At 39.7% G+C, this 11,753-nt stretch overlaps 1 protein-coding gene across 1 annotated transcript; it reads left to right on the top strand.

Annotated features, from left to right (window-relative positions):
• Positions 1 to 8,056: 8,056 nt before the first annotated feature.
• cimip5 (ciliary microtubule inner protein 5) lies at positions 8,057 to 9,443 on the top strand. The gene is made up of 3 exons (XM_071522656.1): positions 8,057 to 8,283; positions 8,391 to 8,430; positions 9,246 to 9,443. The coding sequence occupies exons 1-3, from the start codon at positions 8,057 to 8,059 to the stop codon at positions 9,441 to 9,443; spliced, it is 465 nt and encodes a 154-aa protein (XP_071378757.1).
• The last annotated feature ends 2,310 nt before the right edge of the window (positions 9,444 to 11,753 follow it).

The following is an 11,753-nucleotide window of genomic DNA, read 5'->3' as shown; positions in this document are numbered from 1 at the left end:
GTGTGGACACAGAGACTCCCGCTGAGCTGCGGGGCTATCTGCAGGTCAGGAGCCCCGCTGAGGTGTCCCGCTCTCAGCCGGCTCACGCTCCCACTCCTCCTGCTGCTGCTCCCACAGCCAGGAGGAAACCGGCCCGTCCCATGAGGTTCCTGAGGCTGCCAAAGGCTGCCGGTGGAGCAGGTGAGTCCCTCTATGCACATACTGTTGCTGTGAACTTCTACTGAAGTGAATTCCCACCCTTCCTCTATTATAAATGACTGTTGACTTGATGCTGTAATCCTTACATTTCTCCTGCTTTTGATTCATACATTCTCCTTAACATGTCTTAGTGTTGGAGTTGTCAGCTTACTATGTTTACATAACCTCATTAGCTATATTCATATTTATATTCTATGTTCTTTTCTGTATCCCATTACCATTTGCTGCTGCAGCAAACCAATTTCCTCAAACAATTTATTAAAGTTTCATCTTGTCTTGAAGTCACATGATATTATTGCACAGAATCACTGATTTTGTCAGCACAATTCCTCAGGTGGAGAGAAAGAACTAGGAAAAGATAGATGAATGTGATGAATGGGTAGAAAGGTGAGTGATGAGCGTCTTGCTCCTAATCTGAACAGATAAGCAGGCAGCCACTGAGCCAAGGGTCCAGGTAGATGATCAGGATCAGGATCAGGATCAGGTCCAGCAGGTCCAGGTCAGACTCCAGCCCCTGGCCAACCCTGAACGAAGCCTTGAGTTGAGCTTCAAACTGCTCAGTTCAGATGACTGGTGAGGATTTTACTGTAGAGAGTTAGAGAAAGATTCATGTTCTGATCAACATACTGTAACCTGCCAGGAGCCAGCAGCCTGTTGCACCAGCTGAACCTCCAGTACACTCAATCTTCAGTTCGGGTGTAAAGTCTACACTAAATGTTCTGTTGAAACCAGTTTGACACTAAAGCTGTGTCTTTGTTTCATTGCACCATGTAAGGTACATCTTCTAGCAGAGCATTAAGAGACCACTAACTAAATCACTGTCATAGACCGTGATGTTTTCACCTTCTGTGGCCAATAGAGTTGGAGCCAAAATCAGTTTCTCCTGTCCAAATGAACAGCAGTCTAGTTAATGTCAGCTAACTTACAGGGTAGTGAGAGAAAAAGAGGAAATTAACATCACCAAACATCAACAAATAGTTACCTTTTCTAGTACAAAGTATTAGGATTCATTTTACAGAAAACTATTTCAGTTGTTGCAACCGTTAAATGTTTAATAATGTGTGAACTCAGACTTAGACTAAGACTCAGCATTTATGTTCAAACAAGCCCACATTTGAATTTGAGTTTAACTGCCAGGTTTGCAAGGAACATTTGTGTTGTACTTGAAGTCATGTAAAGTACAATTCAATAATTCTTGTCACTGAAACACAGGGAGAAGAAAATTGATGGCTTGACATCTGTTGGAGCTTTGGCACAGCACCACTCAGCAACACTGGAGGCCAAACTTCATGAAGTGTGTCAGGCCGTCGTTGAGGAGGTATTGTTGCCGTTTGCCTCTTTGGCTCTTTCTTTGCCTCTTTGTCTTTGTGGTTCATTTATTTTTCATTTGCATGTGTGTTAGAAGTCTAGCCATCACTGGTGATCTTCATTGTCGTTCTCCAGGTGAAAAACCTGCGCTCTGCGGTGTCCCGTGTTGCCATGGCGACCCTCGGGGACCTGTTCCTTCACCTCCAGAGGGCCATGGACTGCGAGGCGGAGGAGACGGCCCGCGTTCTGCTGCTCAAAGTGGGCCAATCCAACGCCTTCATCCAGCAGCAGGCCAACCTCGCCCTGGACGCCTTGGTGCACAACTGCATCCCCGCCAGAGTCCTGATCGCTCTGCTGAACGGAGGGCTGAGGTAGAGAGGAGAGAACAGGCTGCGTTCACTTTATCACAATGTATTCAATGAAATGAAACGACATGAGCTTAGCCACCAGCTTCTGTAAATCTCACATCCCCATGTCTTTGTCCCTCCTCAGCCACCGTAGTGCTGCGGTGAGGGGGAGTGCAGCTCAACACTTCCACCGGCTGGCCGACATCCTCGGAGCCACTCGAGTCCTAACAGGCAGGAAGAACTTCACCGAACGCTTCCTGGTTGCGGTCAGCAAATTGTCTCTGGACTCTGCAGCGGAAGTGAGGTGGGATGACTGAACTGTAAAGTTATGCATTTAGGTCACGAGGTTCACAAATGCATTTTCTTATGATTTGTGTTTGAGGCTCCACCATGAAATCATGTTTGTTTGTTTAACCTTTTAGGAATCTCAGTTCCACTTATCTGTGCATTGTGCTTCCACTCTAAAGACAAACAGTAAATGAAAAGTCAATTTCTCCACAGGCTCCACGGACGAAACATCCTCCAGAAACTTGCCCTCCATAGCAGCTTCCCAAAACTGTGGGCGAAGACGGTCCCTCAGAAAGACAGAGCTTCCCTGGACACAGTCATCAGGAAGCTGACTGTGAAGTAGAGTGGACTTTCCCTCTGGGTTGATGGGAGGAGCAAAGACATGTATTGGATTTCTGCAATATATGAAATATGCAACATTGTTTTTTTTGTGACCAATTTTTTATTGATTCATTCATACATGACTTTGGCTGCTATCGTTCCCCTTTCCCATTCCCCCTCTCAGGCTTCTTCAAAATAAAATAAAAAATAAATATACAAATTTTATTTTCAGGATAAAACCCCTTGAGATGTACCATCTCGTTTTCGAGGGGGTCCTGACAAAAGACAAAATAAAATATACACAACATAAGATACAACGCAATATGCAACAAATAACAGACATGGTTACAGTTACAATTAGACTAGGCCTAATTATAAAAGGACGAAAACAAACACACACACTCACGCACCATGCACACACCATGATATCTAGACACCCACACCCGTATTATAACAACAGTAAATAGTGACAGTTAACAGGAGCAGTCTGTTGTGAGGTGAGTGATAAGAGCTTTTTTAAATGAACCTAAATACTGCAGAGATTTCAGAGAAGTTGGTAGGTTGTTCCAGTCTCTAGGAGCTTTATAATTAAATGCTTTTTTTCCTAATTCAAGTGAAATTTTTGGGACTTGAAAAAGGAGATGATTATTATGTCTACGAGAATAATTAGAATTAGAATTTTGTGGGATGAGTAGCTCTTGTAAATAGATAGGGTAGTTGAAATGAATACATTTGAAAAGAAACTGGTACCAGTGCAGCTGTCGTCTATTTTCGAGAGAAAGCCATTGCAGTTGATTGTACATTATACAGTGGTGACTTTGAAAGTGACAATTGAGAATAAACCTGCATAAACTATTAAATATGACATCTAAATTCGCCAAATCAGTTTTTGAAGCATTTTGATAAACAATCTCTCCATAGTCAAGAACAGGCAATAACAACTGGGATACCAGCTTCTTTTTCACATTCATGGTAAAACAGTTCTTTGATCTGTACAAATCAGTTGACCAGTTGTCATTTTCTGCAAATAAATGCTCTAAATGACAATATTTTTATTTGGAATTTGGGAGAAATGTTGTCAGTAGTTTATAGAATAAAACCAAAATGTTCATTTTACTCAAACACATACCTATAAATAGTAAAACCAGAGAAACTGATAATTTTGCAGTGGTCTCTTAATTTTGTCCAGAGCTGTATATATACACCTACACTGCACACATATACTGTATATACATATATAGCCTACATACAAGCACATATACAGTACACATGTACGTAATACATACACATATATACGCATACATACATACATATACAATACAGTATGATATACTTTACACCCCACTAGTATTATATACAGCGTTTGACTAATTCGGCTGCATCTGTAAGTGTTTCAACTGTTTCCCTTTTTGCACCATTTACACTTCCTATTGATGATTCTAAAACAAGTACACTATAAAATAGAGATATCCACTGATCTAATTTAAGGACGTACGGTGGTTTTTATCTCATTACTAAAATCTTTTTTGCTGCTGTAAGACCACAGAAGAAAAATGTTTTTTGTTTGCCTAATATATTGAGGGAGGGATCATCATTCAAACAATATAACATTAGGTAAACATGGTATTTCAGTGCCAATAATATCTGATAAGACCTGTGCAATCTGTACCCAAAATGATCTTACACCTGAACATTCCCAAAACATATGGATGTAGGTGCCAATCGACCTTTGTGAACATAGCGACCAAATAGGGCTGGGGGTTATCTGTAGTTGGCAACACTTTCTAGGCGATAGAATCTATGAATCATTTTATAGTGCAACAACTGATTATTATAATTGCGGGATGTTAATGAAATGCTCCTCCATACTCTTTTCCAATCTATTGTCAATCCATAATTTTTCAAATCAGTATTCCAAACTTTAACAATTCCCATGTAACCTTGAGTGTTGTGTTGCATCTTTTTGTACACATATTACACAAAACCCACACCTGGATGGAGAGTTCTCATCATTTCCACCATTGGGTGCATTTTGAGAGGCTGATTCCACGGCACGCCATATGTGCGCATATCAGTGTATAGTGATGTAGTGCGGCAGTCTGGAAGGAATGAAACAGAAAACAAACATCAACAAACAATCAACATGCAAACTCCACTGAGGGACTTTTACACGTTTATCAATATAGTGTTACAAGAATAACTTTGACTTCACTGACTTTTAAGGTCTTTTCAATTTAATTTCAGTTGTGCAGTAATCCGTTTTCTTTTCACTTTTCATTCTATACTATAGCCTTTTCATGTTTATGTTTTAGAAGTTGAGTGTGATATGAATATCAACATAAGCCCTATTTGGACAGGGTTAGTTACAGGGGAAGGTGGGGTAATGTCATCATTACTGTCTGTAATTTTAGTCTCATCTGAATAGGGCTATAGCCATTCTCTACAGCAGTGATTCTCAACCTTTTTCATATCAAGGACCCTAATTTAGTGCATATTGGAGCCACGGACCCCCATTTCATGAGATTTTACCTCTTGGACCCAAATCTGAGAATATTTTTATTGTTAGATATGATTTTATCCAGAATTCCATGACTGTCTGTATTGTAGGGAGAGAGATGACAGTGAAACTATGATCAAAATAGTCATTCTTCTGCATTCTCCAATTGTGTTAACTTCTTGTAAATTAAATAATGCTGAAGTTTAATAATTCATCAATTTGCTGGGGACCCCCTGGAACCCCCTCAAGGACCCCTGGTGGTCCCCAGACCCCACGTTGAGAAGTGCTCTACAGGCTATAGGCAGCTGATGCTTTTACATTCTTTGTTTAATGCATTGTTTAATATGTATTTTTCATATTCCGTGAGGTAGTAAATTCATGCGTGCAATTTTTGTTTTGAAAACTCACCTAGGTGATTCTCAACATGTTTTGTGGCTCAAAATGATCACTGTCAGTGTCAACTGGCCAAATTAGTAAGCTTACTATGAAGAACAAAAGGATGCAGCCACTTTCAAACGCAAAAAACAAGAGGGATTGACAAGAGGAATAAATTAATTGCATCTTTCAACATTTTGACTGACATCTATTCAGCGGATGGGAAACAAAAACATAAGAATATAACAAATATAAAGTTATTTGTGATCAATTTAAAGCAATGTATTTGAATTTTTTTATTGTTCTTACAATAAAAAATATTTCCATCTTGAGTGATGTTCAATTAATAGAGAATTGTTGTTGTGCACAACTATGAGTCCATCAGTACTTCACCACAGGTGAGTAAATCCCAGTAAATCATTTGAAGTTTCATGCTAAGAATCTGCACACTGCTGAAGGAAGATCCTTTTCACTGAGGCATCTGAAAAATATATTTTCTAATGATCCATGACCATCAAAATGTGAAGTGCAGAGTGACAAGTGAATACAAGGTGTGAGTCAAACACACATCACATCTTCCTCAGTGGCACAATCTAGTCCATCTACCCAACACAGACATACAGGCTCTACCTAGTCACAGCTGGTGTCCCGTGGCACAAACTGGGGCTCTGGTCACCAGTACAGGAAATGACATCACACCATGTAGACAGAGGTCATCACAATAGACGCCTCCTTCTCCTGGATAGAGCCTCTCTCTGAAAAAAGGGGAGTTGGTGGTGCAGTGGTCCCATCAATATGTCCAGACAATCAATGATACACATTTGAGAAATTCCAAGGTAAACATTACAATTTAAAGAAAACGCTGAACTCCCAGTTCCTCAGTCATTCATGCCTTGGGTATGAAATGTTTTAAAAAAAAATATGTTATCCACTTGCATTTGTCTCTCTTAGATCTATAATGGGAAAATAAAGGCAGATCCTTAAAAATCTGTTCACCCAATGGATCTGCGGGTAATACATGCCAATCTCGTTCAATAATATCAAACATCTGTATACAGTATCACATACACATGAGAAGTTTTTCTGTTTTCTCTTCTTTGCACCCAATTGGACATTGTTCAGCATCTCTGTTTTCTTTAGGGGATTATCTAATTCCCTCTGTCAACAAACTGTTGGCACATGACTCTCTCCTCTCTCTCAAAATCAGAGTCATTTGCACATCAAAAACCGGGAGTAAGGCAAACCTCTTGTCTGTGGGTTTTGTATACAAAGTGGTGGTAAGTCTCCCATTTTTAAAACGAACACTTGTGTCTGGAAAAGGAATCTCCTTAGGATCAGTTTCCAATTTGAACTTGATGGTAGGAATGATCCCAGTAGTGATACTAATAGTAGTAATATAGTAATAGCAGTAGTAGGCCTAGTAGTAGTAGTAGTAGTAGTAGTGATAGTAGCAGCAGTAGTAGTAGTATTGGCAGTAGTAATAATAATAATAGCCTTATTTGTTTCATGCAGAGAAGCAGCTCAAAGCTTTCCAGCAGACAAACAGCACAAGAAGCAAAGCAATGAAACCACAAGATAAAAGAAAAGAAAAATAATAGTAGCGGTAACAAATAAATAAAACAGCAGTGGCATCATTACATAAAAGCAATAAAACAGTGAGAATTAAAAAAAAAAAGAAAGAAAGAAAGAAAGAAAGAAAGAAAGAAAGAAAGAAAGAAAGAAAGAAAGAAAGTATTTGTGCTAGTAGCAGTAGCAGTCGCAGTCGTAGTAGTAGCAGTAGTAGTGATAGCCAAAGTATTAATAGGCTATCCTTTGGTCGCTGGTTCATGTCCGGTTCTACTCTTATGGAGGAAAGGAGTCCGGCTAAATTAGACTATCACAGGTGGTGTGTCCATTAAAACACAGGAGCAATGAGTCCGTTTATCCATTTAATGTAGATTGAGTCCATACACTGTTGATATGAATGCATTGTTGGTTTCTATAATAACAAACCAGAAAAACCACACATTATAAAGTGTACATTAATAGATAGCCTATAAATAACATAGCCTACTACAAAGCATAATAAGCTAGACACTTACGTTACCACTATATAATACAAAAATATACCGTTTCTGTGCTCTAAGCACAATTACAAATGACATCACCATTTCATTCATAAAATATCGGCGTATGTGTAATGTGTTACACCGGGTTTAGCGGTGCCGATTGGCAACAATTTAGAACCATTTAATCCTCATACAAATAAGCTTAGCTTACATTAATCACAGACACAACAATTATCCACTCCACAGCGATCTGATCCCCAGCCACCATTCACCTCGACAAACTTCCAAACACTCGCAGGTGTATGGACCTGATTAATCAAGGCCCACAACGCGTGCACCACAACGCGCGTGACCGCCAGGGCTGGCGCGTTGTCCCGGGATTTTCCACAGGCTAGTAGTATCAATAGTAGTGATAGCAGTTAGGTCTACTTGGCAGCCTGTTCCAGATGTATAAAGTGTTTGCTGTGCTGTGTTCTTGCCCTCAGCTGGTGCAGACAGGGCAGCAGCGGCTCTATTGAACTTCCCTGAACTCCGCTGCTGTTTCCCAGGGAGACGTAAACAAAAAGGGCAATTGAGACACTAGCAGTGATTTCTGCACACGTTTTTTGTGAATTAGTGGGCCTCAGCTCTACTCTAAAACTTAAAGATTTTCCATTTCGTTTTAGTCTACCACAATGGAATTAAACAAGGTTAGGCGAGTATCTTCCGCGGGCTACCGGTTACCGGAACGGCCCGACGCGACCAGGCCGGTAACGTTAACCCAGTCCTCGCCGCCGGACAGGACGCGCAGCGCTAAAGGAGACGCGGCGTCGGCGCGGCAAACAGACAGCAGCGACCCGGTCAAACAGGACCAGGTGTGGAGGGAGTTTGTGCGGACGGAGATGAGAGGAGTCCGGGAATGGTGAATATGATTTGGGAGATAATCAAACTGTATGTTAGCTGTACTGAGCCTGTGACTGTGTACAGGGCATTGCAGCACAACAGACTTAACCTTATTATGGCCCACAGGGAGAAGAACTGGAGCTTTCTGAAGAACTATGATCAGATGGTAAGACAAAACACATAGCAAAATGCACATAATGTTGTCTAGTACTCTCTGAAATCAGGCTGGATTTGATTTAGGTTTATTTTAGTGCAATATGAAGACTAGCAACCTAACAGGTAGCTATAGGGCAATGCTTGAACTCTTGATTTTTAAAATAATAGGCCTACATATTTCCATAATGCGTCAACAGGTTTTAGCCTGACAGTTGAAGAACATTTTAAAAAGAGCTTGTCTAGTGGTTTAGAAGCTGGTTCAAGGCTGTTTAGTGCGCTGAAAACTTAATGGTACTCACTGCTTTATTTTCATCTATCTTTTCATTATTCAAAATGACCTGCTCAGGGCTGAGTGGCGGCCAAAATATCACCTCACAATTATTTCATTATTTTTTACCAATATTTGACTTGTTTTTTTCAATAGAAATTGCACTATGCCATGAGCTTGTCTGAATATCCTTTTAACATTTTCATGCTTCAGCTTCCATTTAAAATAGCATTCTCACATAATTTCCACTGTAAATTCTTTATAATATGTGCAGTTGTTATATTTTTAATGGATAAAATACACAATAAAATATCAATGTTGATAGTATTGTAAAATAATAAAATATATATATAGCTTTGTGTGGTTTCATACCAGGATACTTTAGAATATGGTGGGCTTTACTTCAAAGTCCTACCTGTTCTTACTGAATTTATGTCTACAGTTGGACCTATACTTAATTTTCAAGTCATTTGGCGAACGTCTTACTGTGGCTTTGCCCCTCTGTGTGTGTGTGTGTGTGTGTGTGTGTGTGTGTGTGTGTGTGTGTGTGTGTGCAGGGGCAGCTGAAGCCGGAGGAGCCTTCACCCGGCCATGTGTCGCTCTTCTCTGATCACCTCCCCAGCACCACCAACCACACGTTTGGCAGCAGAGTGTCCACTCCACTGGGCAGGGAGCTGATGAGGATGGACAAGCTGTTGCTCTGGTCCGGAAGACACCACAAGTGCAAGCCAGACCCAGAGATGCTGCCCAGCTAGACTCACTCCATCCTGTTGAGTCCACATCTCATCTTGTAGTTTTTGTCATTATAATGGAGAGGAAAGATCAAGCAGAAATCAGACAGAAATCTATTTGGAAGCCATATCTAAAAAATCACATCAGTGCATTCAGGACCAATGTTCCCTCTAAGCTGATAGTTTGGTGAGCTAAGTATCACATTCACCATATAATAATAAATAGTCATCAGTTGTTGCTCCACTTTGGAAGTTTTGGTGGCAAATCATATTAGATGCTGGGATGTTGCTGTATGTAGCTTAGGGTTTAGTGTGTTGATGCTCCTGGTTCAAACCTTACAAACATTTTTTGACATGTCAGAAGTAGCAAGTATAACACAGCAAACATAAAGTGTAGGAGTGTAAGAGAATAATTTGATTGGTCTTCACTTCCCTGATAACCGATAAGACAGGTGCATTTGTTTGCAGCTTTAAAATGCAGAAATTAGCAGAGTTTTGAAGGATGTTACATCTTGGCTGCCCAATCATACCCAAGTCTGAAGGTTACTTTTGTTACTTTTCCCCGTGTTTTGGGCAGTAAGTAAAAGTCTTTAGAATGTTGTGCCATTCTGTATATGGCATTGTTTCATGTTGTCATAAATTACTGCCCCTTTGCCTAAATGTCATTGAAAATGGTCATTTGTGGAAGGAATGCACAAATTTGTTTTTTTATTGACAAAGCCACAGTCTCATCAGAGTTCAAAGCTGTGCCGAAGCAGGCACTGAATTATTCAGCATGAAATGTACTTCATTATGTCATAATCTTGTATTTCCATACAAGCATTGCCCTGTATAGTTTAATGAGAAATTCATTTATGCCCACTCTTAAAGGTTGTTGTTCAAAGTCATAAAAACATTGTTTTATTGACTAAGCACATGTGTTAGTGCATTTTTTTCTTAAAATAAATAAATGCAGTAGAGTACAAAATAAATCTAATTTTTAAAAAACAATATGGTTTTGTTGGGTTAGAGGGTGAAACCCTCTGTCTAGGATGGCACCTGCTTTCCCCGAAATGATGAAGTGCAGAAGAAAACAGCATGAAGCAATGTTCAGGTTTCAAAGCACTTTGATTTACTGCAGATTTTCTTAAGTGAACAGGCAACAGTTCCATACACAAGAAAAGAAACCAAACAACTGAGAAAAATAAACAAGAACAGAATGGACAAACCAAGATGTTAGGGCTCCCCCTACTCCCAGCCAAGCAACTGCCATTAGCCAAATTCTAGGCTTAAATACTCTCCGGACTGTTCCATTAACATTAGCTGCAGGGGAGTTTCAGTTAACAGCCAAACAGTCATTTCACAGGTACTGGCCTAATATCAACATTGTTATTGTTTTCAACATTTAATCACAGGCAGTAAATACTCAACTGCCCGCATAGGAAAAACAAAAGAAAAGAAACTACATAAAGCAAACCCATTCTGTGCTGTGGGCCGAGTGGAAGTGGATTAAATCACTGGGTCAGACCAACTCTGCTATGTTTGTGGACTAAATTGGTCCTTGACATGAAAAAGGTTGAGGATCACTGATATAGAAGGTCCAGCCTATAAAAATGTAAAAACACTTAATTTACTTCCCATCCTGCAGTAATTTGTTGCACATGTGTGCTAGCACTCGTTTCCCTACGAAGAGCAATAAACTATAACATTATTATTATCATTATTATTTGTTGTGTCACTTCAAGTGTTTGGAGCTGCTTCATTGATGATGATGATAATTAGAGGTAAATACTGTAAAGGAGCTCTTGTAAAATGGAGCAATTTCATAGACACACATGCTATAAACATTAACATAAACATTAACATGCAAATAACATCAAAATCAGACCTGTAAATAAACATGGGCCCTTATGGACAAAACTTCTAAGAAAGTTCCCAAAGTTTTATCCCAAACTTCCCAAGACTGCTGTGGGCTTCTGAAGGTCGATACTGATACTGGTATTTTTATTTTTTTTAAACTGCTGATTGCTATATTTTGTGCTGATATTCAACATCTTTAAATTTTACTATTTTCATGCCCAACCAATTCCCCGAAATGACAATATTCAGTGTTTCCTCCAAAATTGTATCTTGTCAGGGTGGAAAAGCCTCTGAAACAGCATTTAGACAGCATGGCACACTAAAACGCTCCACTGAAAGCCATATTAATAATTAGGTGGGTGCTGCTCACCCAGCTAATTACAGCAGGGTGAGGCAGGTGTCAGACATATATTCGTCATTAAACAAGTAGTCAATCTACTTCAACTAATAACTTTGAGTTCCAGCTTTGGATATTGTTTTTATTCTTCTTTTATT

Source organism: Centroberyx affinis, unplaced genomic scaffold (assembly GCF_046629955.1).
Source record: "Centroberyx affinis isolate AG114_WGS23_722 - 3 ecotype Tasmania unplaced genomic scaffold, CSIRO-AGI_Caff_v1 ptg001012l_1, whole genome shotgun sequence".
NCBI classification, from domain to species: Eukaryota; Metazoa; Chordata; class Actinopteri; order Beryciformes; family Berycidae; genus Centroberyx; species Centroberyx affinis.
Note: the sequence above shows the minus strand (reverse complement) of the source record. Positions and strands in the feature narration are given on the sequence as shown.

Bases quoted from the DNA above. Each gene is read 5' to 3' on its own strand.
- cimip5 (XM_071522656.1), top strand. From the start codon at position 8,057: ATGGAATTAAACAAGGTTAGGCGAGTATCTTCCGCGGGCTACCGGTTA. The intron at 8,284-8,390 runs GTGAATATGATT...TATGGCCCACAG, and splicing joins ATGAGAGGAGTCCGGGAATG to GGAGAAGAACTGGAGCTTTC. The intron at 8,431-9,245 runs GTAAGACAAAAC...GTGTGTGTGCAG, and splicing joins TGAAGAACTATGATCAGATG to GGGCAGCTGAAGCCGGAGGA.